This window comes from Antechinus flavipes, chromosome 2, assembly GCF_016432865.1.
Source record: "Antechinus flavipes isolate AdamAnt ecotype Samford, QLD, Australia chromosome 2, AdamAnt_v2, whole genome shotgun sequence".
NCBI lineage: Eukaryota > Metazoa > Chordata > Mammalia > Dasyuromorphia > Dasyuridae > Antechinus > Antechinus flavipes.
The window spans coordinates 265611434-265637641 of NC_067399.1; the positions used below are offsets into that span (position 1 = coordinate 265611434).

Below are 26208 nucleotides of genomic sequence, written 5' to 3' on the forward strand. Positions count from 1 at the left end.
GACTTCAGGGCTGGTGTTCTATCCACTGCTGCCCCTTATAAAGCCTTCATCTTAAGTTGAATGTATATTAACGCTTCAATTATATCAAAATCCAAATTATTTGCATACAGAAACCCAAGATCAAAGTTGCTTCAAGTTTTACTCTTCCTCCTTAAATACTTTTTAATTACAAATAGGACAAGACAACAGATACAAACATGATTGTGCAAATTAACTTTAAACACAGTATGGCTTAAAAATATCATCAATTGTTTCTGCATCATAATCATAGTACATTGATTTCTCTGATTTAAACATCGCAATACAACTCAGAATGACTCAAACACGTTATAAAATGCCATGCAAATGCACAGAACAGATTTGTTGTAAGTATATGTGATGTTGAAACATTTTTAATTAAGAAAAGTTTTAAGAATGCTATACCAATAATAAAGGTATAAAATTAAACGTTCCACAAAGATTCTGAACATTAATATTATGTAAAGAAATAAGACAAAAATAAAAGTTAATTTATTTACTTAACATATCTACCCTTTTTCGTTGTTGAAATTTTATCTAAATAGGTAATGACCTAGTCTTCATTTCAAAGCCATTTTTAAAAATTGTCTTAAAACAAGATGCTGATTCATAAATCTGTTTCTAAAAAGTTAAATCAGGACAGTGAAATTTGCACATGCATTAAAAACTCCAAGTTGTCACTGAAATTTTAAAATATCCAAAAAAATCTAATAAACAATCAACCTGAGCTACAAACAAGCATGGCTATATACTACAATTCAAGCACCAGAACCTTAATCCTATATACATTACTAAATCAAGAAAAAAAAGTTTTATAATTACAGTTCCAAAGGTTTAGTTGTTGGCATTAGCTGAACCTTTGCTATTGGATTCTTTGGAGAACCTTTATACCAAACCCTTTCTCTTCCTGATGGTTTTCTAACAACATTATCTTGTGTATTAACAGATTTTAAAGATTCATGATTAGTTAGGTCATCCAAAACTGACTTGATCTGGCTACCAAGTAACACATTCTGTTCGGAAATTCTTGTAGGTCTCAGAGAAGTATTCCATGAATCTGTATGTCGTTTCACTTTTGAGCAAGGTTTAGAAGATAACTCTATACTTGATTTGGAAGTCAGCTCTGAGCTTGACTGGTTACATGGCATAGCCTTTTGTTCTTGTTTATGATCTGAATGAAAAAGAGCAGTTGAATTGTTTGCTGTGCTCTCTATATAAGAAAGATCACTATCACAGCTCCTGGATTTAACCAATGGGGAAGACACCTCTCTAAAACTGGCCAACCTCCCCGATTGTCTATGCATTTCTATTAAGGAGTTTATCCTTCTGACAGACTGACGAACAGGAGTACGCTGAAATTTCAGAGGTGACTTAACTTTGCTTTCAGTCCTCGTTTCATTTAATGACAATTTATTAAACCAATGTATATGATCTGAAACCTTTCCATGATCAGTTATCTGAAAATTCTGCATAAGAGTTTTATCACAAGTTTGTACCAATGGCTGCTGCTGAAAAGTTCTTCTGTTCCTAGGCTCTAGTAATTTTGTAATTTGTTGTGATGATTTAGCGACAACTTCCTCAGAATTTGAGCAACTCAATTCATTTTCTTCAATTTTAGTCTCTTCAGTTGCAATAATTTCTTTGTCCCTGAGGAGTTCTTGTATTGTTTGGTCATTCCTAGGAAATTCTTGCTTATTTAAATAGTCCTTCAGCATATTTAAATGAATATTCTCATCTGACTTAGTTGTTTTCTGAATTGCATGAGATTCCATAGTTGTATCTTCTGCCAAATTTTGAATTTGATTTACTGAGAAGTTTTGCTCTGAAACAATGGAATCTTTTTTATTCATATGATTTTCATCATGCTTTTCCTTAGATAATATTGTCTTTTCATGATCATCTTTAGCCTCAAATAGATTCTTATGAGGACTAAATTCTAAATTAGGTACTTCAATTAATTTTTCTTTCTTTGAATCAAATTCTGATGGAGGATTGTCACTTATCAAAGCATTAAGGTTACTTCCAGATTCAGAAAATGCTTTCTGAATTTTCACTAAAGTTTCTGTGGTTAAATTATTTTCATCTCCACTAAGAGAGTTCCCAGTTAGGCTGTTTTCAAGCTTGTCATTTACATTAATATCTGTGAATTCACAAGGAAATTCAGGTGGCATTTCAACCCTAAGAACAGGTTTGGAAGGACTGCTTTCCTTGTTCAAAGTTTCCAGAAGTGATGTTCCATTTGTCCTAATTTCTTGAAAATTGGTATCATTAGGTCCAGTCCAAGACATTCGATAATTTACATCATCTGTTTGTTCTGGAGTCAACAAATTTTCCTCAGATTTGCTGATTCGCTTTGACCCTAAAAATGAAATAGTTCAGAAATTAAATACATATACCTTAATTTATGAGACACAAAAGTATCAGTTCACTTTTTTCCAAGTATCAGTTCACTTTTTTCCAAAGCTTCTATATTAAAATAAGTTGAATCCAGTATTGTACACAGAAATATTGTTAAAATGAGAAAGTTGAATACCATTTTATTAGACAAATTATAAACTATTCATAAAAAATAATCACCAGGACAAATACTTTGCATGAATATTAGAATTAATGCCAATTTAATTACAAATTATCTTTTCCTTTGTAATATTTTTCCAAGTTTTTTTTTTTTTTTTTTGTAAATTATAAAAGTGTTCAGTATACCTTTCTTTGTTAATCTTTCATCAACATCAGGGCTAAAAAGCAGTCCAGTTTTTACAGATTCAATCCTGTTTTTAAAATCTTGTTGACTTGCAAGTCTTCGTCCAACATGTTCATATCTATTCAAACCAGAACATCTGTTCTTTTGAGAAAAACAAATTTTAAAAACTTGGGTTATGAAATTACTCAATGACAAATTATAAGGTAAAGTGACACAATGGTTTCAGAAAAATGGGTTCATGATTTAGACATCAAGACATATTAAATGCAAATTAGAAGAACAAAGGATCTTTTCTAGCTCTGTGGAGAAGGAAGGAATTTACAGCCAAAGAAAAACTATAGTATGAAAAGCAAAATAGATAATTTTAATTATATTAAGAGTTCTGATAAGTCTCCTTTCTAAAAGAGAGAGAGAGAACCGACTCAAATTTATAATACAAGACATTCTCCAATTGACAAAGGATATGAAAGGGTCAAAGGATATGAATGGACAATTTTCAGATGAGAAATTAAAACCATTTCTAGTCATATGAAAAAATGCTCTAAATCATTACTGCTCACAGAAATGCAAATTAAGACAATTCTGAAGTACCACTATATACCTCTCAGAATGGCTAAGATAACAGCAAAAGATAAATGATCATGTTGAATGGAATGTGGAAAAATTAGGACACTAATGCATTACTGGTGAAATTATAATCTGATCCAGCCATTTTGGTAAACAATAATGAATTATGCCCAAAGGGCTATAAAATTATGCATACCCTTTGATCCAGCAGTGCTACTACTGGGTCGATATTCCAAAGAGATCATAAAAGAGTACACACGTACAAAAATGTTTGTAGCAGCTCTTTTTTAAATAATAGCAAGGAAATGGAAATTTAGTGGACGTACCTCACTTGAGGAATCACTGAATATGTTTTGGTATATGAATGTAATGGAATATTATTCTATAAAAAATGATGAGCAAGCTGACTTCAGAAAAGCCTGGGAAGACTTACATGAACTGATGTTGACTGAAGTGAGCAGAAACAAGAGGACATTGTACACAGCAACAACAGAAACAAGAGGACATTGTACACAGCAACAAGATTATGTGATCATCAGTTGTGATGGACTTGGCTATTTTCAACAATGCAGTGATTTAAGGTAATTCCAATATACTTGGTTTGGAAAATGCTATTCTGCATCCAGAGAGAGAACTAAGGAGACTATATATGGATGAAAGTATAATATTTTCACCTTTTTTTGTCCAACTTTTTTTTTTCTTTCTCATGGTTCTTTCCCTTTTGGTCTGATTTTTCTTGCCCATGACAAATATGGAAATATATTTTTTAAGACTGCATATATTTAATCTGTATCAGATACTTGCTGTCTTGGGGAAGGGAGGGGACGGAGAGAGAACAATTTGAAAGCCTTACAAAAATGAATGTTGAAAACTATCTTTACAGGAATTTGGAAAAATAAAGTATCAAAAAGTTTTTTAGAGAAAGAATAGGACTAGGAGAATAAATTGTATGAAGAATTGCTTCAAATCACTAATAGTAAGAAAAAAACTCAGAAGTTTCATTTCATGCCTAGAAAAATTAACAAACGATGGGAAGTCAAAATTGGAAGAGTTGTGGAAAAACAAACACATTAAAGTTATCAGGAAAGGATACAAAACCATGTTTTTTGTGTAGCAAAGAAACAGAGACAAGGAATGGCAAAAAAAAAAATAAAAAAAAAAAGAGTGTGAGTGGCAGAGAAGCACAGAAATGAGGCATTTATTTTCAGATATGGCCACCATTTTGATTTATTTTGCTTGATCATACAAGGCAGGCAAGGAATTCTATTTTTGAACAGGGATAATGAAGAGATACCTTGCTTCCCCCCCCCCCACATATATCTCTATGTATGTACATATGTATACATGCATATTAAGTATTATGTATGTATACACACACATATATTGAAGCAAAGATCAGTGAAACATTAAAAAATATGCAAAAGAGATCAAAACCAGAAATTCAGAAGGGACAGAACAGTTCTGTTACTTTCATGTTAAATTTAACATTTACTTAAAAAACACTTGCAATAGAAGTACCATCTTCATTTTTGTTCTTTGTATATTGAAATGTTTGTTTAAATTCATAATTTTTTTAAAATTAAAAAACAGGCACAATACTATATTGTTATGGAAGCTGTTAGAAACAGTTTAAATAACTAAAATGTCCATATCTTCTATTCTAGAGATGCCAGGGATATACCCCAAATAGGTCAAAGACAAAAAAAGGTCCCATATATACAAACATATTAGTATGAGCACTTTTTGTAGTAGAAAAGAAATGGAAACAAAACAGATATCCCATCAACTGGGAAGTGCATAAGCAAATACAAAAATATAATGGAATAGTGCTATAATTATGGTAAAAAAAAATTGTTAGTATGAAGAATACAAAATATGAAGTCTTATATGAAATAATGCAAAGCTAAGTAGTCAGAACAAAAAATATGTTATACATGATAACAATGAACAACAAAACAAAATAAAGAAAACTGAATTTGGCAAAATTGTAATGAGCAAAGAAAGAGATATGAAAAAATGCATCTCTTTCCCTCTTTTTCTTAGATATTAAAGACTATGTACATAGGATACCATATACAATGTCAGACTTTGCTGTGTGTTATTCAGGACAGTACCAAAAAGAAGGTAAGGGATATACTGGAAAATGAAAAGCAAATGATACAAACAAAAATGCTCAAAACTTTAAAAATAAAGTATGAATTCTTTAAAATGCCTTGGACATAAAGTGCAAATTTTACTTATGGATTACAAAATATTTGTGCATTTTTAATGGCATTAAATGGTACTTGTGGCTGATTTGTTGCTTTCTTCATTTGTTTTTAGTTGAGGCAATTGAGGATAAGTGGAGTGTCAAGTATCTGAAATCATATTTGATCATAGATTCTCCTGCCTTTAAAATGGGTGCTCTATTCACAGTGTCACCTTGCTGCTGCATTTTGTTTGTTTTTTCAAATTAGTCAACTAAAATTTTATTTAAGATGAATGAATAAGGGGATGAAAGATACTTACTACATCTCTGCTACTTTTCTTCAGGCTAAACTTGAGGCGGAGAGATCTTCGGACTTTTTCCTTACGACTTATCTTAGGGGAAAAGCAACCAGCCTTTCCTGACTCTACCCTAAAAAAATATTTTTTGGAGAAGAAAGAAAGCAAATTTTAAAAACAAAACGATCAAAGTTGCAGATGTTGCCAACAATATTCTTTTTGGGAGATAAAATTTAAAACAAAATTCCATAATAGGTTTTAATGCTCATCTCTAAAAGAATAAAACTATCAGCTACTCAATGGAGGAGTTCTAGCTATGTGATATCTTTGACAAATCAAAACTTGATGTCAATTTCCTCATCTTTTATAATGAGGATTTGGACCAGATGGTTTCTAGGGTCCAAACTAGATCTACACAATTTTACAAGTAATGAGAGTATGAAAACTTTGTATAGCAAATTAATGTGCTTCTGATAAGAACTATTCAGTTCTTTCAACTTGGGACAAAATATTTTTAAATCACAAATAAAACATTTAAGAGTATAAACTACAGGACAAAAGAGACAAGATTTTAATCAAGCAGAAGTGGTTTTTAGATTGAAAATCTTTGGTTTGAGGCGGAGAAGGAAAAATATTCTTGACTAGTAAGCGCAAATTGAAAGGGAAATTTTCAAAATGTTTTATTATTCAAGTTATATTAGTTTGTCAACTAAAAGTAAACTATCAAATTCATTTAAACTAAATTTTATTGGATAAGTTAACTACTGAAGCAACTTACCTGCATACTTTTTTGCTTGCAATTCTTTTGCTTCTCCTCTGAACACCTGTATTGAATAGATGATTACCACTGATGGCTATAGGGGAGATGGAACTCTGGGAAGATGCACCAGGACTTTCTTCAAATTGAACTGTAACAGTAACATGACATACAATAACTTTGTGATTTTTTTTAAATCAGAAAACATAATACTAATTTTTCAGTCTCAAAATATTTTTAAGTTTTGGCTCAATAAAGATTTTCCTTTTACATAAAAAACTAGTTAATTTATCATCCTTAAACTTAAGGAGGATCAAGAAAATATTTGTTTGAAATTCTGCTAATAACATATGGAATAAGTCATATATGAAAATTGTGACTTAATATACCCAGTGGAGAATATTACATTCTGTTGATTTAGAAGATCATGCTAATAAACCAGTTGGATTTTCTTATATTTTTTCTCTTTGGTTTAAATTCAGTCTCTTTCCTTTGCTGAAACATGTCCTACTTCTAATCATGTAAATTCTCCAACTCCCTGCCCTGGGCTCTTCTCTTGCTGTCTTCCAATTTTTCTCTATTTAAACAGCTACCACAGTTCAGCTGTCCCTCACTTTTTCGTGAAATATCATGATAGCCTAATTATACTCCTAGCTTTTTTCCTCTTTTCAATGCATCCTCCACATAGCCTCCAAAATTATCTTCCTATAACACGTCACTCCTTTAACAAGTTTTAGTACCTTTGGGGAAAAAATACAAAATTCTCAGCATGATAGTTAAAGTTTTTCACAATCTACCTTTATAGATATTTCCTAATACTCTCCTTCAAGAAATCTGTTTCACACTGTCCTATTTGCTGTCCTAGAACTTGGTAATCCATTTACAGCCTCCAACCCTTTGAGTGAAATGCATTCCCTCCTTATTTTGGCCTCAAGGATCGGATAGGAGATATTCCTGTGGGAAAGCTATTCATAATCCTCCTGGTTGTTGCTGTTTTCTCTCCTTCACCAAGTTACTGCATATTTATTTGTTAACTTACTTATTTTTCTTGGTAGAGATTAAATTTCCCAAAGGTAGAGACTTTTACATTTTGGTCTTTGAAAAGTCAGTGTCATAGAACTGAAGAATATATGGTAGTATGTAAGGTGTAAGAAGATTGGAAGGAGGCAAAATATTGGTATGATGGAATGTGCGAACTCAGTGGGAACTGAGTGTGGTTCCCAACATAGCATTTTCATTCTTTTTGTTACTGTTTGCTTGCATTTTATTTTCTCTTTTTTTTTTTCCTGTTTGATTTGATGTTTCTTATGCAGCAAGATAATTGTATAAATATGTATGCATAAGAAGAGAACTGTTCAGTTCTGTAAACATATATTGTTTCTAGGATATACTGCAACATATCTAACATATATAAAACTGCTTGCCATCTAGGGGAGGGGGTGGAGGGAGGGAGGAGAAAAATCGGAACAAAAACAAGTGCAAGGGATAATGTTAAAAAATTACCCTGGCATGGATTCTGTCAATATAAAGCAATTATTAAATAAAATAAAATAAAATATAAAAAAAATGTATGCATATATTGGATTTAATATATATTTTTTTGCCATATTGAACATATACTGGATTATTTGCCATCTAGGAGAGGGGGAATTGGAACACAAGGTTTTGCAAGGGTTAATGTTGAAAAATTATTTATGCATATATTTTGAAAATAAAATATATTATTATATATAAGGGGGGAGGGGGGGAGAGGAGAGCAGAATTGGCCAAATGAAAAAGGAGGTACACGAAAGTTCTCAAGAAAATAATTCCTTAAAAATCAAAAATGGAAACTAATGAGTCTATAAGACAGTAAGAAACAATAAAACAAAATCAAAAGAATGAAAAAATATAAGAAACTATGAAATATATCTTTGGAAAAATAACTGATGTAACCTATTCAACATGTAAAGGACTGCTTGCCATCTGGGGGAGGGGGTGGAGGGAGAGAGGGGAAAAATCGGAACAGAAGTGAATGCAAGGGATAATGCTGTAAAAAATTACCCTGGCATGAGTTCTATCAATAAAAAGTTATTTAAAAAAAAAAAAGAAAGAAAATATCACTTGAGAGGCAGTCTGGTTTAGGAGTTAGAGCTTGGGACTTAAAGTCAAGAAAATATGACTGCAAATCCTCCTTCAGATACTCACTAGTTTTGTGATCCTTGGCAATACCTTGGAGACTCACTATTTCTCCTCTGTAAAATGAGGATGCTAATAGTATCTTTGTCATAAGGTTGCTGTGGGCATCAAGGGAAATAAAATGTATGAGAAGCAAAAAAAAAAAAAAAAATTAAATTAAAAAAAATAATAACTGACCTGAAAAAAATAGATCAAAATGAAATCACTTAAGATTACTGAACTTCCTGAAAACCATGATCAAAAACAGAGCCTGGATATCATTTTTCAAGAAATTACCCAGGAAAATTGCCCTGATATTCCAAAAGTAGAGGATAAAATAGAATTCAAAGAATCCACGGTACTAATGTCAAATTCCAGAAGTCCCAGGTCAAGGAGAAAATATTACAAGCAGCCAGAAACAAACAATTCAAATATTCTGGAATCTTAGTCAGGACCACACAAAATTTAGCAGCTTCTACATTAAAGGATCAGAAGACTTACAATATTATACTACTGCTTCCTGAAACAACCCATTCTATTTTTGGATAGCTCTAAGGTGAGGAAAATTCAATTCAAGTCAATAAATATTAAGTGACTATTCAGAAAGCAGAGTTAGGTGGCACAATGGATGAGCACTGGGGTTGGAAATCAGGAAGATTCATCTTCCTGAGTTTAAATATCAACTCAAGACACTTAATTAGGCATTTAACCTTGTTTGTCTCAGGTTTCTTACCTGTAAAATGAGCTGGAGAAGGAATAGCAAGCTATTCCAATACCTTTGCCAAGAAAACCCCAAATGGTGTCTAAGAAGAGTCTGACATAACTGAAATGACTGAACTACTATGTGAAAGTTACTAAGCATATAATATCATGTTCTCAAGGAATTTATATTCTACTGTGAGAAATCGATATACACAAATAAATATTTTAGCAGTGGAAGGGGATCAGGAAAAGTTATGTAGAATACCGGAGCTATGCTCCAAAGGAAGATAGGGACTCTAAAAAGAAGAATCAAGGAGGGAATGTATTCCATAATGAGACACCTTTTTCAAAGGCATGAGTTAGAAGACAAAATGTTATATATATAATAGGAATGATTAGGTCACTTTGATTGGAACAGAGAAAGTGTAAAGGGGAATAATGGAAATAAAACTGGTAGATTCCAGAGAACATGTACACAGAAGCTATTAGTACTAGAGATGGTGGCAAAAAAGATACTATGTTCTGAGAAACAAGTTTATGTTATTGCAAAATTTTAAAAATAAAAAGTAAAAATTGAGAAACAGGAATTAAAAAAACAATATGGGATCTTTAAAATACAAAGGAATAACTGAGCAAAAAAGGACTATGGGAAAGTAAGACTAAGAGTATTAAGATGAGAAAGGAAGAAAATATTTCCTCCTTTGGACTAAATCACAAGAATGATGGCAGTAAAAGCTCAGAATTATCCACAACAGAAAAAACGACTATTTGATAAATATTTCTACCCTCTAGTGTCCTTGAATGGTTGGGCACCAAGTCAATGCAGGTCTTCATTGCGAGTGGCTCCCAGACAGGCAAAGAATCTCACACTTTGGGCAGCAATGAAAGAATAATCTGGCTGCTAGGCTAAATTCATGTTTTAAACTCATCCTGAATTTTTATCCCAAAATCCTCACTATCATCCAGTGTGTTAGCTATTCCTCCCAGCTTTGTGCCATCTGTGCTTTGATAAGTAGATATGCATTCATTTACCCAACAAGAATTACTATGTTTTAGGTACAGTCACAGATTCAATATAGAGATATAAAAATACTACAGTCCTTATCTTCAAGGTTTACAATTTTATAAAAAAAGTTACATTCAATTATTTATTGAACGACTGAAACAATTCACTGGTAGATAAATGAGGTATTACTGGATACATGTCTAACCTTATAATACAAGTTCTTTTTCTTACCTGATGCAGGTGTTGAAACACTACTGAAGAGACTACTTGGTAACAACTCAAAGTTTAAACTGGCTTTGATGGATTTCCTTTTTTTGCTTGAAAAGCCATGTGAAGAATCTATTGGTAGTTTTCGTTTTATCTTGGGTGTAAGAATCACTGGTGTCACTGATGACAAAGCTGTAATTTAAAAAGTTATGTTTTTTTCCTTCAAGAACAAAGAAACTAAAAACCTTAGCATTTAAATCTTTCTGGAAAAAAGGATATTCACTTTTTGAAGTAGATAAGACTAAGAGTCAAATAAATATTACAAAGTAAATGAAGGCTATACAATAGTTTAAAGATGAAAATAAGTTGTAAATATTCACAAAAATCTGCTAAGCAGTACCTTGAAAGTTAATCAACTGGTGAAGACACTGAATATTATACAAACATGCATAGTATATAAAAAAGTTGCATTCAAAAGTTGAGCCAAAAATTTATTGAAAAATTATTTTGAACTTGAATTTATGAACAACTCTTCTGAAGTTATACCAATTCTGTTGTATTTTCCAAACTAAATTGCACAAGAAATGAAACATAAACTAGTTCAACTTCCTGGTATAGAATAAATTATAAAAAGAGTGAATACATTTTATTTGTAAGAATGTGAAATCCAAAGTTTAATAGGCAACTCACATGAGCTATGTTACATGTTTAGCAGTATGTGGTTATGAAGATAGAAAACTATTTAAAATAGATTAAATTATGAACAAGATCTTATTTTCTAATCTCAGAACTTCTATTACAATAGGATCAGATCATTTAGCAGCGCTGAGACTTATACATGAGTGTCTAAATGAGGGGATTTTCTATGTAAGGGATCTGAAATTGTGGCCTCACACAAAATTCCTGAATAGAATCAGGGATTCATGAACTTGAATAGGAAAATTACATCACATCTTTATTTCAATATCATTGGTTTCCTTTGTAATCCCATGTATTTCATTAATTTTTTTAAACAAATATTGGAAGGAGCATATATCTATATATGTAGATATAAATTTTACCAAACTACCAATAGGATCCAGATTAAAACTCCTCCCATGTGCAGTATCCCCACTACTTTATTTGGCATTATGCTGACAATTTTTTCCTTACTATTAAAAAAAACCAAATAAATTGTCAGAGGACAAAATTAAAAACATTATAAAAGCTTCTATTACTATTACATATAATACTTACCAGTTTTCTCTTGCTGAGGTGTAGTAGAAGGTGTTTTATTTGACTTAAGCTTATTCAATGCTCCACTAACAAAATCTGAAATGCAGGACACATAGAAGCAATCATGTTTTGCTCTATTAATATGCATGTAATATTTATGATGTCTTAATAAAAAACAAACTGCATCAGCATATAAATTTTAACTAGGCCATTATAAGAAAAGTAGACAATTGATACCAAGCAATAATGAAATGCAAAGAAAATTTGCACGTTTCAAAAGATAATAATTTGATTAAGCAGTTATCTTAAGACAGGCTATATTTCAATTCAAATATAGTTGATTTATGAGTGTTTCTCAGTAGGAAAAAAACTGGAAAAATGCTAGTTGATGATGGCAAAGGTGTGAATTTTCTGAAACATGATTTTGGAGTTTTAAAGTGAAACAATGTATTTTAAGGCCAGACACTACTATTAATAATTCACATTTATGTAGCATTTTAAAGTTTTAGTGTTTTCCTCATAACTCTGTTTATTGAGAGATGCAATATATTTTAAAATCTGTTTAAAATAATCAGTAAATGTTGATTTGCAAAGTAAATTTTCCTGGATTCATTTCCAAATAATCTACCCTTTGAAGAGGTGTAGTGCTAAAGAAACCAGGCCACTCTGGTGATAAAGGACAAATTCTACTTTAAAAAACCAAAGGTAAAAACAATTCTCATTCTGCTTAAACTGAGGAGTAGAGACAAGTTGATTTACTAGGCATCCATAAAATCTTTTTTAACTAGAAAAATGTAATCATCGTAAAATATTAAACATTTCTTACCTATAAGCTAACCTAAGGACATTAGACATTTTGCTGCTAAATAATTTTAGAGCAGTTAATTCTAAGGAAGATGTATCACAATTATTTTTGCCAAATAAACTTATTAAAATGAAATAGACAAGACTATTGCTACCAAGGAGAAGGCTCTCCCTCTTTAATTCTAACACACAAGAGGAGTTCATTCATGACTCCCATTTGGGTTGTTTTAATGCTTCATTTCTATAGCTTTAAAGAACATAATTTCAATCTGGGTTTAAGAGTATACTTAGTGATCAACAAGAATACTGAGCATGATATTCTTCCCTTCAATATACATATATATATATATGTATAATATTTAAAGTACAAAGACTATTTTAATAGTGTTTAGAGATCTCATATAAATTGTATATAAGCAATTGGAATTGTAAAATAAAGCAATTTACATTCAGAAGACCTGTATTCAAATATTGGGGTATGCTAATAGGAGTTTCTGGCTTCATTGTCTATTCAATGAGAATATTGACATGTTAATTATATATAAACAAGCCAACATTTATATTTTATCTCACAATGTTGCCTAGAATAAAATAATATAATCCATATAACCAGTAAAGGAGATTTGTGTCATACTATTTGCTAATATTACTTTTTTTTGATTCAGGATATTATTTAAAATACTAAATAACCCAGATGTAACCAAAGATTAAATTCTGGCTTATCTGAAATGAACCAGTTAGGCAGGGACAAGAGGAAGAGGGATGCCAATCTCTTGAAAACAATATTTCATTGCTTCTGAGCAAGTAACAAAATACCTAAAAATACTTAACCAGAACAAAACATAAAAGGGTAGCCTCCGCTAATACAATAGATCTGAGAGAGATGGCACTATTAAGTGAACAATATGAAGGGAAAACTTGGTCTTGTTGACGGTTGATACAAACTCCCTGGGCCTTCAACAGATGTCACTCCATGATCATATGCATGAACAGATCTTGCATAAAACTATGAAGATAGAAGATTTAAGCTTCCTCCTAGAAAAACTGAGAGTAGATTTATGAAACTGAATATTTAAACTAGAGTTATGAATATTCAGGAAATGCTGGGATACAATCTAACAGGAAAGTGACCTTGTACTGATAAGTTTAGGTTGCAATGGCTGGATGCAAATATTTAGTATCTTTTGACACAGAGGGGGATATAAAAAACTAAAAGGACATAGGACACTCCTCCTTTTCCTCCCCAGTAACCTAAGTAGTATATATCTCTCACTCTGCATTTCCCCAACTCCAGGGGTAACTGAAAAAAAAGAAAAAAAAGGAAAAAGATAACCAAAATTAGGCAAAAGGACAATAGGCCTTTACAGTGAAGTTGAAAAAAGAACAAAATCAATCTTCATACAATCGTTTAACTCATAGGTAAAAGGAATCTTAGAGGTAACTTGAAGATATGTTTATTGGTCCTGGAGACAATGTAGAGCTCCTCTTGCTGCCCTACGGAAAGAAGGTATATAGGTACACAAAAAGGAGGGAAAAACAAAATGATCCAGCTCAATTATGCTATTTTTCTTCCTGTGTGTCATTCAGTTTTTTATCTATGTGCTTATCTCTTTCTGCATATAATTCAACAAATACATATTAAGCACTTATTACATACCATGCATATAAATCACGTACATTTTTAGGTTTAACCTTTAACTCTGGCATTTTGACATATATAATCCTGCTATCTTTAAAAATAGAAAGAAGCTGTGTTTAAATTTTTATGTTTGTGTTGTTAAAATTTCTCTGAAAGAATCTGTATATACTTAATTTTGGTCTTGCCTGATTTGTGTGACTCATTGGAGTTTAATTTGTGAAAATTTATCTATCAAATGCAAAAGAATTAAAGCTTTTTTTGTCATTGTCCTTCTAAATCCTCAAGTCTGCTTATGAAGACAATTGATCAAAAAAAAAAATTGAACTAAATGATCTTTAGGACCCCTTCCAACTTTAAATTATATGTCACAAAATAGATTTAACTTTTAAAAAAATCATATTACAATGGATCACAGTCTTATTCACTTTATAATATATCTCTTATTTATTCCTCCTTTTTTAAATTTTATCAGTCTAGGGAGATCTTTACTATTTCATATGTGGATTATTCCAAAAACCTTCCTCAATTCCCTTCATCTTTCTGACCTAAAAATACTCCTATAGGCAGCTGGAGAATCTTCTAAAAATATTATTTCCATTATACCATTACACTGATCAAACCTTCAAATTGAAGTACATTACTTACATTAGAAGATCTAAGATTAGCATTTAAGTTCTTCATGATCTTCTTGTCTAATTTTATTTCTTATTGCTCTTCCACTTAAACTTTCATTTAAAGAAGGTTTTCTCATTGTCTCATACATATAACATGCTCACCCACACTTGAATTTCCTCATCCAAACTAATTATTACTCATTTTTGAATATCCATATAAAATTCCAATGAATCTTTCCTAACTACTCATTCCTCTTCAAGCTTACAACACATTTTAGCTATGCTAGTCATTTAACACAATCTTATATTTTTCACATTAACATTTCTAACTTTTAAAAAAATCATATTACAATGGATCACAGTCTTATTCACTTTATAATATATCTCTTTATTCTGTAGACCCAAGTTCTATCTTTGCGACATCTTGGGCAAGTCACATAATCTATATGGAGCAGTCTCCTCATCAGTAAAATAAGGAGTCTAGAATAGGTCCCATTTCTACCTCAATTCTTTAATTTTAGGAGTCTATATCTTCTCTTTCCAACTAAATTGTATACCAAGAGGGGTGATAATCTTCTATTTCTTTACATCTCCCACAGCCCTTAATATACATAAAACAAATTTCTGTTGGAATACATTTTAGATAATAAAAACTTCCATGTTTAAGTCAAAAATTATAATACTCACCACCTACACTCTGTCTTCTCTTTCTCTTTTGTTCAATAGGAGATTCATATTCACCTTCTTCACAGCCGTCAAGTGATGGAGTAGAACCGGGGCCATCAATACCCAACATGACTGGTATCTTTTCTAAGATAAACTCTGGCACACGCCCTAAAGGACAGCATTGACAACATTTTTTACTGTGTTACTTTCAAAATAAAGATATTATACACTGAACTTGTCATAGAACAGCATCATAAACCATAAGATTCAGACTAGAAGGAACTTTCACAAGTCATCTGGTTTGCCCATTTCATTTTATGGATGATAAAATTGAGAGAGTGGTTAAATGACTGGCCAAAGGTCATGTAAGGAGCAAGCAAAAGAGGTAGGAGCTCTCTTTGAGCCTAAATCCTCTCAGTCCAGTGCTTTTTTCTTCTATTATCATGCTACCTCACAAGTTTCAGTGCTCACTTGGAACAAGCCAGCAAACAAACAAAATCCATATTTAAGACATTTCACCTCTTCTTACCAATATCAGCTGCGTGATCAATCAGAGTCTTTACCACTGCAGCATGCAAGCGAAGCTTTTTTTCTGTATTGACTGACATTTTTTCATGTCCATCACTTGATTGTAAAAGGTTTGGAGCAAATATTACTGCAAGATTACTACTATCCATCTTATTCTCACCGGCTCTTAAAAAAAAAAAAGTTCTATTAAATGTAGTCAAAATTTAAACAAAGAGACAATTTCAACAATCTAATAGGTATATTTGTAGAGATCCTTACTTTATTGGCTATATGTAAGGAAAAATACTAAATCTTTTCAGGAATTAAGCAAGAAATACGAAATTTAAAATCTTCTAAATAGACAAAATAATTTATAAAGTGCATATATCTAAAACTAATATTTTTTGATATCCAAGCTTTTCAAAATCCTTATTCAGTGCTTACTCTTATTTAACACATAATTGTAACCAATTGCATTTGGTTTCAACATTTGCTGTTCTTTATGCAGCCAAACAGAAAGAATGAGAAAAGCTACTATATGTAACACAAAAATAACAGTAAGAAGTGACAAGTGATAGCAAAGAATGAAATAGAAAAATCATTAAAATTGCCTTGCATCAACAGGTCCCTGGGGATCACTATATTACGGCATAGCAATATTGATATTCAAACTGATAGTGAAAAATGATATTCCACTTAAGAAGATAAGGACACATAAATAAATTTTAGGAAATATTTCCATCCCAAATAGTTGAAATAAAAAGGCTTGGGTGCTTAAAATTATAAATGATTAGTTATTTAGAACAAATTCCTAAAAATTCCCCATAGCTGAAATTTTTCTCTACTTGATCTTTACTTACCTAAGAGAAACATTCCTGAGAAAGTTAAAGAAGTATCGTAATATATAAATTATACTATCAGACATAAGACAAGAGAGCAACATTGTAGCATTATTCTTCTCCTCTGTTTCCAACTGTTGAGCTTTGATAAGAGCTTCGTGCAAATCAACAGGAAGAATGGGTTCTGGCAGCTCCCTAAAAAATTGCTTTAGAAGTCCTGCAATATCGCACGGAGGGCAGAAGATAGACAGCTTTCACCATGATCCAATTTGCTCTGAAATAAATTTCAAGTTTTTAGTTTCTTTTGGATTTAAGATCTCATTTTGATCAAAATCTCTGAAGAGTTTTTCTTAGTAAATTTAATCTTTTATTTATTTGCTTCTGGTCACATATTACAAAACACCAAAGAAGACCTAGCAAACAATCAAAAATATTTAGTCTCTTTAGATTATAGGCACTTTCCTCAGAGAAGATGGCCTCAACTATAGCTCTGCTGATCACTCACACACACTGATATATTACTGAGCTTGGAAATCAGAAGATGTTTCTCTATGTGCAAGGTGCTTCACCGACAATTCCTTAGCAATCATTGAATAAGTCACATGGATTGTAATGTTAGAGAGAATTCACATGCTAGAAAAATCAGACCTTTTGTACATTCATTTATATTAAACCGTTTTAACTGAGACTTTAACAACAAAACCAGAACTAGACAACTGTAAAAAGAAAAAAAAATTAGTCAAGGAATATGCTTACCTTCAGTGCTTTCAGACGGATAACAGAACCAGATTTCCTAAAAAGTCCCTCAATATGAACATGTTCTTCTAAAGATGTGCAAGCATCAACAAGAAAACTGACAAAGAAAGATCTTATCAATATATATGATCTTACAAAACCACACTATGTTAATATGCTTGTCAAAGTACTGATGTACTGTGAAATTCCTATTCTGACACTTGATTTGTGAATTCCATATTACTTCCTCTTTGTATAATCTATTCACTGTTCTTTATGGGTACCAAAACTACTACTTTTAGTATGGCCTTTACTCCTATACCAGTACCGCTAAAACCTACTATAACCCTTAGAATTATTTTATAACTACATGTAAATACATACACATGCACACATATGTATATGCAAACATGCATACCCCAGAAAATCTTTTTGCAATTATCAGCCCATAAAATATGATCTCTTTTAAATCAATTAATTCAACATTTGTTACATTCCCCTATGCAAAACATCCTAGACACCATAGATACAAAGGCAAAAAATTTCAACCCCCCTCAACATGTATATTATATATACAGATAAGTATTGTTGAGTTAAGAGGGAGACAATAAAACTAGGTAAAAGGAATAATAGGTCAAAAAAGACCTGGTATAATAATGAAGCTAGGGATTTTAAGAGATAATAGTGAAGAGGAAATATATTATATATCTGGAAGACAGTTTATGCAAAGGAATGGAGGCAGGAGATTGAGTGTACCATAAAAGGGAGTAATAGAAAATAGATTGGAAAAGTAAATTATAAAGTTCATTAATGACTACTACAACATAAAGACCCTAATTTGAGATGTCTACAAATTTTTGAACCCTAAAATTTGTACAATTCAAAATTTACATTATAGGCTTAATATCATATTTTGCATACCTTGGAATGTTTCCATATTCTGGTACAAACGACTGGGGTAGTGTGGAAAAAGGTACTCCAAATATTTTCCCCTAAAATGTAAAAAGTCATTTGCTGTAAGTATCAAGATAAAAATGTGCAAATATAAACACTGAATGCATATTATTTAGAAAGGAAAACAAACTATGTTTTCAGGGAAGGAGTAAAAAAACAAACTAGTTACTAGTATTCTGAATATTGTCATATTACCTAAAAGGCAACAGATTTTGGTGACAGGGCTATGAAGAATACATTATACAAATAATATCTAACAATTATTCTAATGAAGAAGTGATTTGGATCAAATACTAATACACTTTAAAGTCTCACCATTATAAGGACTTGATATGTATTTAATATTTCCAAACTTGTATCTATTAAAATGGACATTTTTCTTAAATTACCTTCTATAGACATATAAATACTAATCTTGAACAAATTCAAATCATGTAAAAAGCAAAAAATAAAAATTCTACTTCAAATTATCTGCACTACTGTGAACAATAATAGGAAATGATGGATGAACTTTTTGTGGCTGCTGAATATCATTATTATAGAAGTTACACATTTTCTAACAAAGTTTTTCAAGAGACTGGGACTGGAAACATTGTTGAGGAGGAAGAAACCCCAACAATGTTAGAGTCCCCAGGTTGGTGTCACAGGTATGATGAAAGAATTCATAAATTTAAGTTTCTAAGATTTATTACACTACTAATAGTGGGCCAAATTCCAAAAGAAGTTAGCAAAGAACTAGGGACAAGAAAATAAATTTATAGAAAAAAGTAAGAAAAATCAGTGCTTCATGTCACTGATATGATAACTTTATGGCTTAAAGGTAGAGTTGAGTAGTGTTCTGGTTCTGACTTTTTGAGCAGGTACAATACCTATAACTGAGGGAGGCTGGGGAGAGGAGATCTGGAAATGGGTTTTTTGGCTTGAAAGGTCAAATAGCAGACACCCAATTTTGTTCTGAGCTGCATCAACTTTAGGCACTTCATTATTGTTGCTCATTTCTCTTAGAAACTGTTATCACTAACGGCCAGCAATATTTATAATCATAGCATCCTGCTCATATAGACTAAATTGGGGCAGGATAAACCATGAGAAGAAATACATCATTTCCAGCTATTCAAGGGTAAGGGCCTTAGAGTTATCATTATATCTCCCCTAAAAGCTATACCACATCAATATTTAAAATAAACCTTAAAAAGTCCAATCAATGAACTTTTTGTACAGTTGATATTTCTATCTTCTTTCCTATTATTTTTGATTAGATGATTTTTCTTAAGTATTTACAATACCATTTTTCTTAAAAAAGAAATTTTGTCAGTGGAACAATTTGTGAAAGACACCCAAGATTCAGTCGTCCTGGATTTTAAGTAATGTCTCCATGTGGCCTTTGACAAGTTACTTCACCTCTTTCAAAACTATTACCTCACCTGTAAAATGAGGACATTTAGGGACTCATTCAGAAGACATTCCACTGTAAACTTGTAGGATTGAAGAAAATCATTTACATTATTTTAAAAAATCAATCCATAAACATTTATTAGATATTATTATGCCAGGCATTCAGGATAAAAATACAAATAAAATACTCAAGAAATGTACATTCTAAAGCATGTATGGATGATAAGTAAAAAAAAAAAAAAGTTAAAAAAGCATATTTTTTAGAAAAAGGAAAATCAGAAAAAGTTGGAAGGCAAAATATGTTATCAGAATTGAAAGAAAAGATTCTATGAGACAGAGAAAAGGAGTTAATGAATTACAGGCACGTGGAGATGGCAACTACAAAGGAAGAGACAGGCGATATCTAGTAAACAAGGACAACAGACAAGGCTAGTCTGAATGGATTGGGGGAGGAGATTGGTGAGTAATAAACAATAAGGATGAAAAGATAGGCTGTGAAGGACTTTAAAAGTTAAATAGGAGTTTATATTTTATCCTAGAGGTAATAGGAAAGCACTGGAATTTACTGAGTAGGAGCATAACAAGATCACATATGGGCTAAAGGAAAAATCACTTTGGCAGCAACATGTAATATAAGACTAAAGTGTAAAATGGTTTGCAGCAGGAAGAACAATTAAGAATCTAAATGTGATAAGTTTAAACTAAGGAGATGAGTAGAAAAGATCAGAAACAAGACTGGGAACTCGTTAGATATATTGAGTAAGGGAGAGTGAGGAGTTGAGGACAATGAGGTTTTGAACCTGGGAATCTGGGCAATGCCTTGGCCAGAAATAGGAAAGTTTGGACAGAAAGAGAGAAATATAAGATATTTTGAACTTGTTTATTTGAGATATCAAAATCCAGAAACTGACATAACCTCCTGCTCCCCAAGTTTGAAATATCCAATAGACAACAAGTGATATAGGACAGAAACTCAAGAAAAGAAACTAGAGTAAGATATATAGATTTTTAAATCATCTATGTAGGCTAAGGATTGTAAGGACCTGTGATTTCACTGAGAGGGAACTTCTAAATAAGGGCATTTTACCAATGTAGAGTGGCATCTTCTCTTCACTTTTTAAAGCTTAAGCATCTAGAGCACAGCTAAGTGACTTGCCAGGAAATCACACAGGAAAGTATAAATCAGAGGCAAGATCTCAGGTCTTCCTGGCCTAAGGTCAGCTTTTTAACAATGGCTCTCAAGTCATCTGAATGAAGATAATTAAAACAACCCAGGGAGTAGATGGGATTAGTAAGAGAGAAATTCTTTCATGTAACAAACTTTAGGCTCTAGAGAAAGATTCAGTGACAAAAATAAAAACAGCTCCATCTCAAGGAAATTACATTTCATAGGGGATGGGAAAAGAGTAGAGGGGAAGAAACAGATACATATGTAAATATATAATATATTAAAAAATAATTGAAAGGAAGGGAGCCCCCAGGAACTCGAGAATGGAAAACTAAAAAAGGACAGAATTACATTTCAGCTAAATTTGAAACAAAGTAAGGGTTACAAGAGGTAAAAAGTTGGGGCAAAGAGTTTTCAAGGCATAAGGGATGATTCTTTAGTGGTATAGAAACAAAAGAACGTCAAACAGGCTTAGTTTAATCACAGAGCAAAAAACATAGAAATGTGTGATAAACTAGAAAAGACTGGTTGATGCCAGTATTTGAAGAACTTCAAATGCCAAATAAAGTAACCGTAGTATTTGATTCTAAATAGAAATCTTTTCAAGTAAAGGAACCACACAGTCATACCCTTGCTTTAACAATCATTTGGTAGCTAAATGGAAGTTGATTTGGAAAGGGGAGAAACCTGACCTACAAATAATTAGGGGTGAGGAGAAAGCTTGAATTAGGATTATGAAATGAAGATTAGAAAGATGTTTTGTAGGTGGAATCAACAAATGGTTGGGCATGGGGATTATGGGGAAATGAAGAGTTAAAGCTGATTTCAAATTCATCAAAAGAATGATTAGAATAGTAAGGGTCTCAAAAGAAACAAATTTCAGAGATGAGTGGGTTTTTAGGGAAAGACAGCCTGTGGAAAATCCACCAGGAAATGTTTAAAAGACAGCTAGTGATTCAGGACTGTAATTGGGGAAGGAGAAGAAGACTAAAGATAACAGATCTAAGTGTGCATAGCAAAGACAGGTGAATGCTACAAGTCCAGTGCTCTTTATAACATATAATTTAATCAAATGCCTTCAAAAGAATACTTTAAAATTGAGGGGAATAAGGTGACCATTTTTAGAACATAAATAGTAGTAACTTTTGCCTATTGGTCTATGTATTGGTATAAATTGTAACCTTTTAAGTTTTTGTATTAGAAACTATGAATGTGAATCCGTATAAAATGTTACTGCAAACATAAGTTAAATTTTAATAGTTACAAGTTGTTTCATCTCATGCTACATTCTGAATAAATTCCAGGGGCTACTTACCTTGATTTATACTCATTTAAAGATATGTAACCTTTATTTATATGACATAACTAGCCATTCTCATATTTAGGTTTTATGTGGCTGTTTGTCCAATACAATGTGTCAAGAGTAGTCAGTTTCTACTCTACATAGCACAGATATTTCATGCATGATTTTTTTAAATTATGAAATTCTTAAATTTTAAGAATTAAAAAAAAAAAAAAACAAGGACTATGTTATGCAAAGACATCTATTTTTTAATCATTTTATTTCACCTTCTTTATTGAAGATATCCTGTCTCACACCAAGTACCTAAATCTTTTCCATCAACTTCCTGAAACCTTTGAAAATGTTGTCTTTGAAATGTTGTCTTTATAGATATAAAATCTCAGGTAGAGAGAGACTGAAACAATTGAAGAAACTATCGTATTGGTAAATAATCATCAATTGAAAGAAAAGCATAAATTTAATTACCTAGTTAAAAATGTTTTATGACAATACAAAGCTAACAATAGCAAAAATTAAGTTTGGGCATAGTCCAGAAGATTTCAATTATTATACACTCAAAAAAGTAGCTGCAACAAATGTACACAGAAGGACCACACAAAAGAAGCTATATTAAACACAACTCACAACTGTTTCGTGTGTGTGTGTGTGTGTGTGTGTGTGTGTATTTCAGGTACTTAACAAAACTGCTCCTGCACATTTAATAATTTCCATTGAACCATTCAGAAAACGCCATTTTAAATGAACAGCCTTTCCTGACAGCCCATAAGCTTCAGAAAATAATGCCACAACTTCTATGAGCCTCAAGTTCTCACCTGAAAAACAAGTAGAAAAACTTTTGATATACCTGTAGTATTCACTCCAAAGGGCTGTTGTAAGGTTCAGGTAAAATCAGGTATATGGAACAATTTGCAAACTTTAAAGCACTATATAAATGTTAGTTATGATCATAATTCTTGGGATTTTCACGTTATGCTTTATATTTAAAGCATTTGTAAGACTGAGAAGGAGCATGGGTTAGTAAACAAAAATACCTAAGTTCAGAATCTACCTTGAAGAACAACTGTTTTTCTACGATTCTGTCATTTAATCTCTCACTGGGGCCGATTCCTCATTTGTAAAATAATGAATTAGAACAGGATGGCTTTTGAGTTCCTTTCTGGCTCTAAAAAGGGAGCTAAATGGGTCAATGGAGAGATCTAGGCCTTCAGTCAGGAAGAGTTCAATGAGGCTTCAAAGACTTGATAGCTGTGTGATCTCAAGCAAATAACTTCTTAACCATTTTGTCTCAGTTTTTCTGATCTCTAAAATGGTGATGATAATAGCACCTACCTACCTTACAGGATTATTGTGAGAATCAAACGAAAGAATAATTGTAAAGGACTTAACACAGTGCCTTGGACATAGCTTTACGTAAATGTTATCCTTTTTTATCTATCCACTTACAAGTGCCTGGTTTATAGTGATTCTTACTAGCTTTCAGATTTCCTCCCTTGGCCTTCTTTCCCTGGACTTACCCCAATAGTTACGGCTGGTGATTCCTGCCGTCCGAAATCCAAATGCCCTCGTCCGCCCTTGATCTTTATGCCATAGGTGGCTCGGAGATGCTGCAGCAGGGCCAACTTCACCAGCCTCCGGTCCCTCATTCCGGTGCGCAAGCCGCCTCCTTCACCCACTCTTCTCCTCCTCGCACTCCTCTGCCTCCACTCCCTGACCTTCCTTAGACACCAGCACTTCCACTTGCTACAAACCCTCAGTGTCACCGCCTTCACATCCGCTCGCTTCCGTCCACTTCCACCACCCCTCACGGGGCCTTGCCCTCCTCCAGCCACTTCCGCGAACCTTTTCCCCAATTCCAAGCCCTGGTCTGCTTTTCCACACCACGTTCCTTGCACTGACCGTTCTCTTAAGTCACTCTCTACTGTTTGTCCACGCTTCTTTCCACTTACTCCCCAAAGACCCGACCACGCTCCTTTTAATACACTTCACACCAACCTTTCCACTCTCCTTTTAGGATAATTTCACACCAACTTTTCCACGCTCCTTCTAAAACACTTCTCACCAACCTTTTCACGCTCCTTTTAAGACAACTTCACATCAGTCTTTCCTCGCTCAGTCACTTCCCACCAGAAGACCTCCCCCCAGGCTCCTACTTCCTCTGTTTCCGCTCACTCTCTTATGGCCTTCCCCATACAGAACCTTCCCGTCTACTGTTCTTTGCCGGCCAGACCCTAAGCTAAAGCTTCTTACACCCCAGAGACTCCGCGGCACCCTCTTCCCTGCGCTTCCCCTACCTCCGACCCCAACCTGCGGCCCAGCCGCTGAGTCCTTGAGCTCTTCCAGTCCCGGTCCCCGCCCGGGCTGGTCCCCGCTGTCACCTCGTCTCGCACGCTGAAATTAGTTCTCTCCCGCCCGCCCTCCGTCAGCCTGGCTTTTCCCCCGGCCAGCGCATCCCTGGCCGCTCTCTCTGGCAGAGCGGCTGCCCCCACAATCAAAATCCCGAAGCGGCAGTCTCTCACCCCCACCCCACCTCGGCAATCTAGCCAAGAGATTGCCTCCGGTACAAACACAGTTGCTCAAACGGCAGCGCCAAAGCTCGACGCGCTCTCTGATTGGTCCGCTCTCCATTCAAAATCAGGACCCCAGAGGACGCCTAATAACGGCCTGACTAAGTGGTAAAGTTGAAGACAGATACTAAGCCTGATCAGAAGGATGAAACATCTTATATAGGAACTAGCTCTTTCTTGCCTGATAGTTTCTGTTCAGCGAGGAATATTGCAGAACATGTGACGGAAATGATCAAACCTTCCCAATCTGCGCCCCCAACCCCTGCTTTAGCTATATCTCACTGAAAATTCTCAGGCAATTAGTAAAGTTACCTCATCATCCATCCATTTAAAACATAGTAAAAGACCCAGAGTGGGGAGGGTCAAGCCAGGTTCTACGGCAAGCCAGAAAAGGTACTTTGTACGCTTTCCTTGTGGGGGTGCTATTCCTGAGGAAACCTCGTATGTGCGAGCAGAGCCTGGAGGCTATCTTCCAGTTTCCTCTCGTTAACAGCAATTAGTTCAACTCAAACCCATTTATTAAGTTCCTGACGCAAGGCCAGGTGCCTGAGAGGCCAAGACTAAAAGGCCAGTGGTCCCATGCTTGTGAGGAGGACCGAAGGCGGGGAGTCTCGAGGCGAATTCTTCCTGAGTTCTACCCTAGACACGAAGTAGAGGCTCTGACCGATCTTGGGCGGGTCAAGCGCCTGCTGCCTATTTGCAGAATAAATTGAGCTCCACTCCTCACTTAAGACTTCCTTCATTTGCCGAGGATCTAGATTGGAATTTGGAGAGACCTGAATTTGAGGCCTCCCTCTGACACTTGGTTGTATAATCACAAGCACATTTATTAATCTCTTTGAATTTTCCATCTGTAAAGTGGGGTTCAGTGTATTCTCCAAGGAAAGGGAAGTGTGTTAGCCCGACCCAGGCCACCAGTCAGAGCTTAGGTTTTAATTATTAGATGTTGGGAAAGACTGACAAATGTCAGAGAGACTTAGAGGCACACATTTACTTGTCAAAAAGTACAAAGATTCGCTGGTAGTATTCAGCAGCTCTGGAATCCATTCTCAATAAGCCTTAAACTAGTAGACAGGAATGCTAGCCCAGAGTCTTATTTTTTCCAGTCCTCTAAGGTGAGTATTTAATCATTTTTCAATCATGTCCAACTCTTCCTGATGATCCCATTTTATTGGCAAAGATACTGGAACGGTTTGCCATTTCCTT

General features: G+C 33.6%; 1 protein-coding gene across 1 annotated transcript; it reads right to left on the reverse strand.

Moving 5' to 3' along the window:
• Positions 1–120: 120 nt before the first annotated feature.
• ARHGAP11A (Rho GTPase activating protein 11A) lies at positions 121–24987 on the reverse strand. The gene is given in 13 exon segments (XM_051977022.1): positions 121–2377; positions 2722–2860; positions 5795–5903; positions 6549–6678; positions 10624–10791; positions 11836–11910; positions 15559–15705; positions 16067–16230; positions 16905–17121; positions 17124–17157; positions 17640–17736; positions 18540–18610; positions 23953–24987. Coding segments are annotated over 13 exon segments (3021 nt in total). The 5' UTR covers positions 24082–24987; the 3' UTR covers positions 121–836.
• Positions 24988–26208: the final 1221 nt, after the last annotated feature.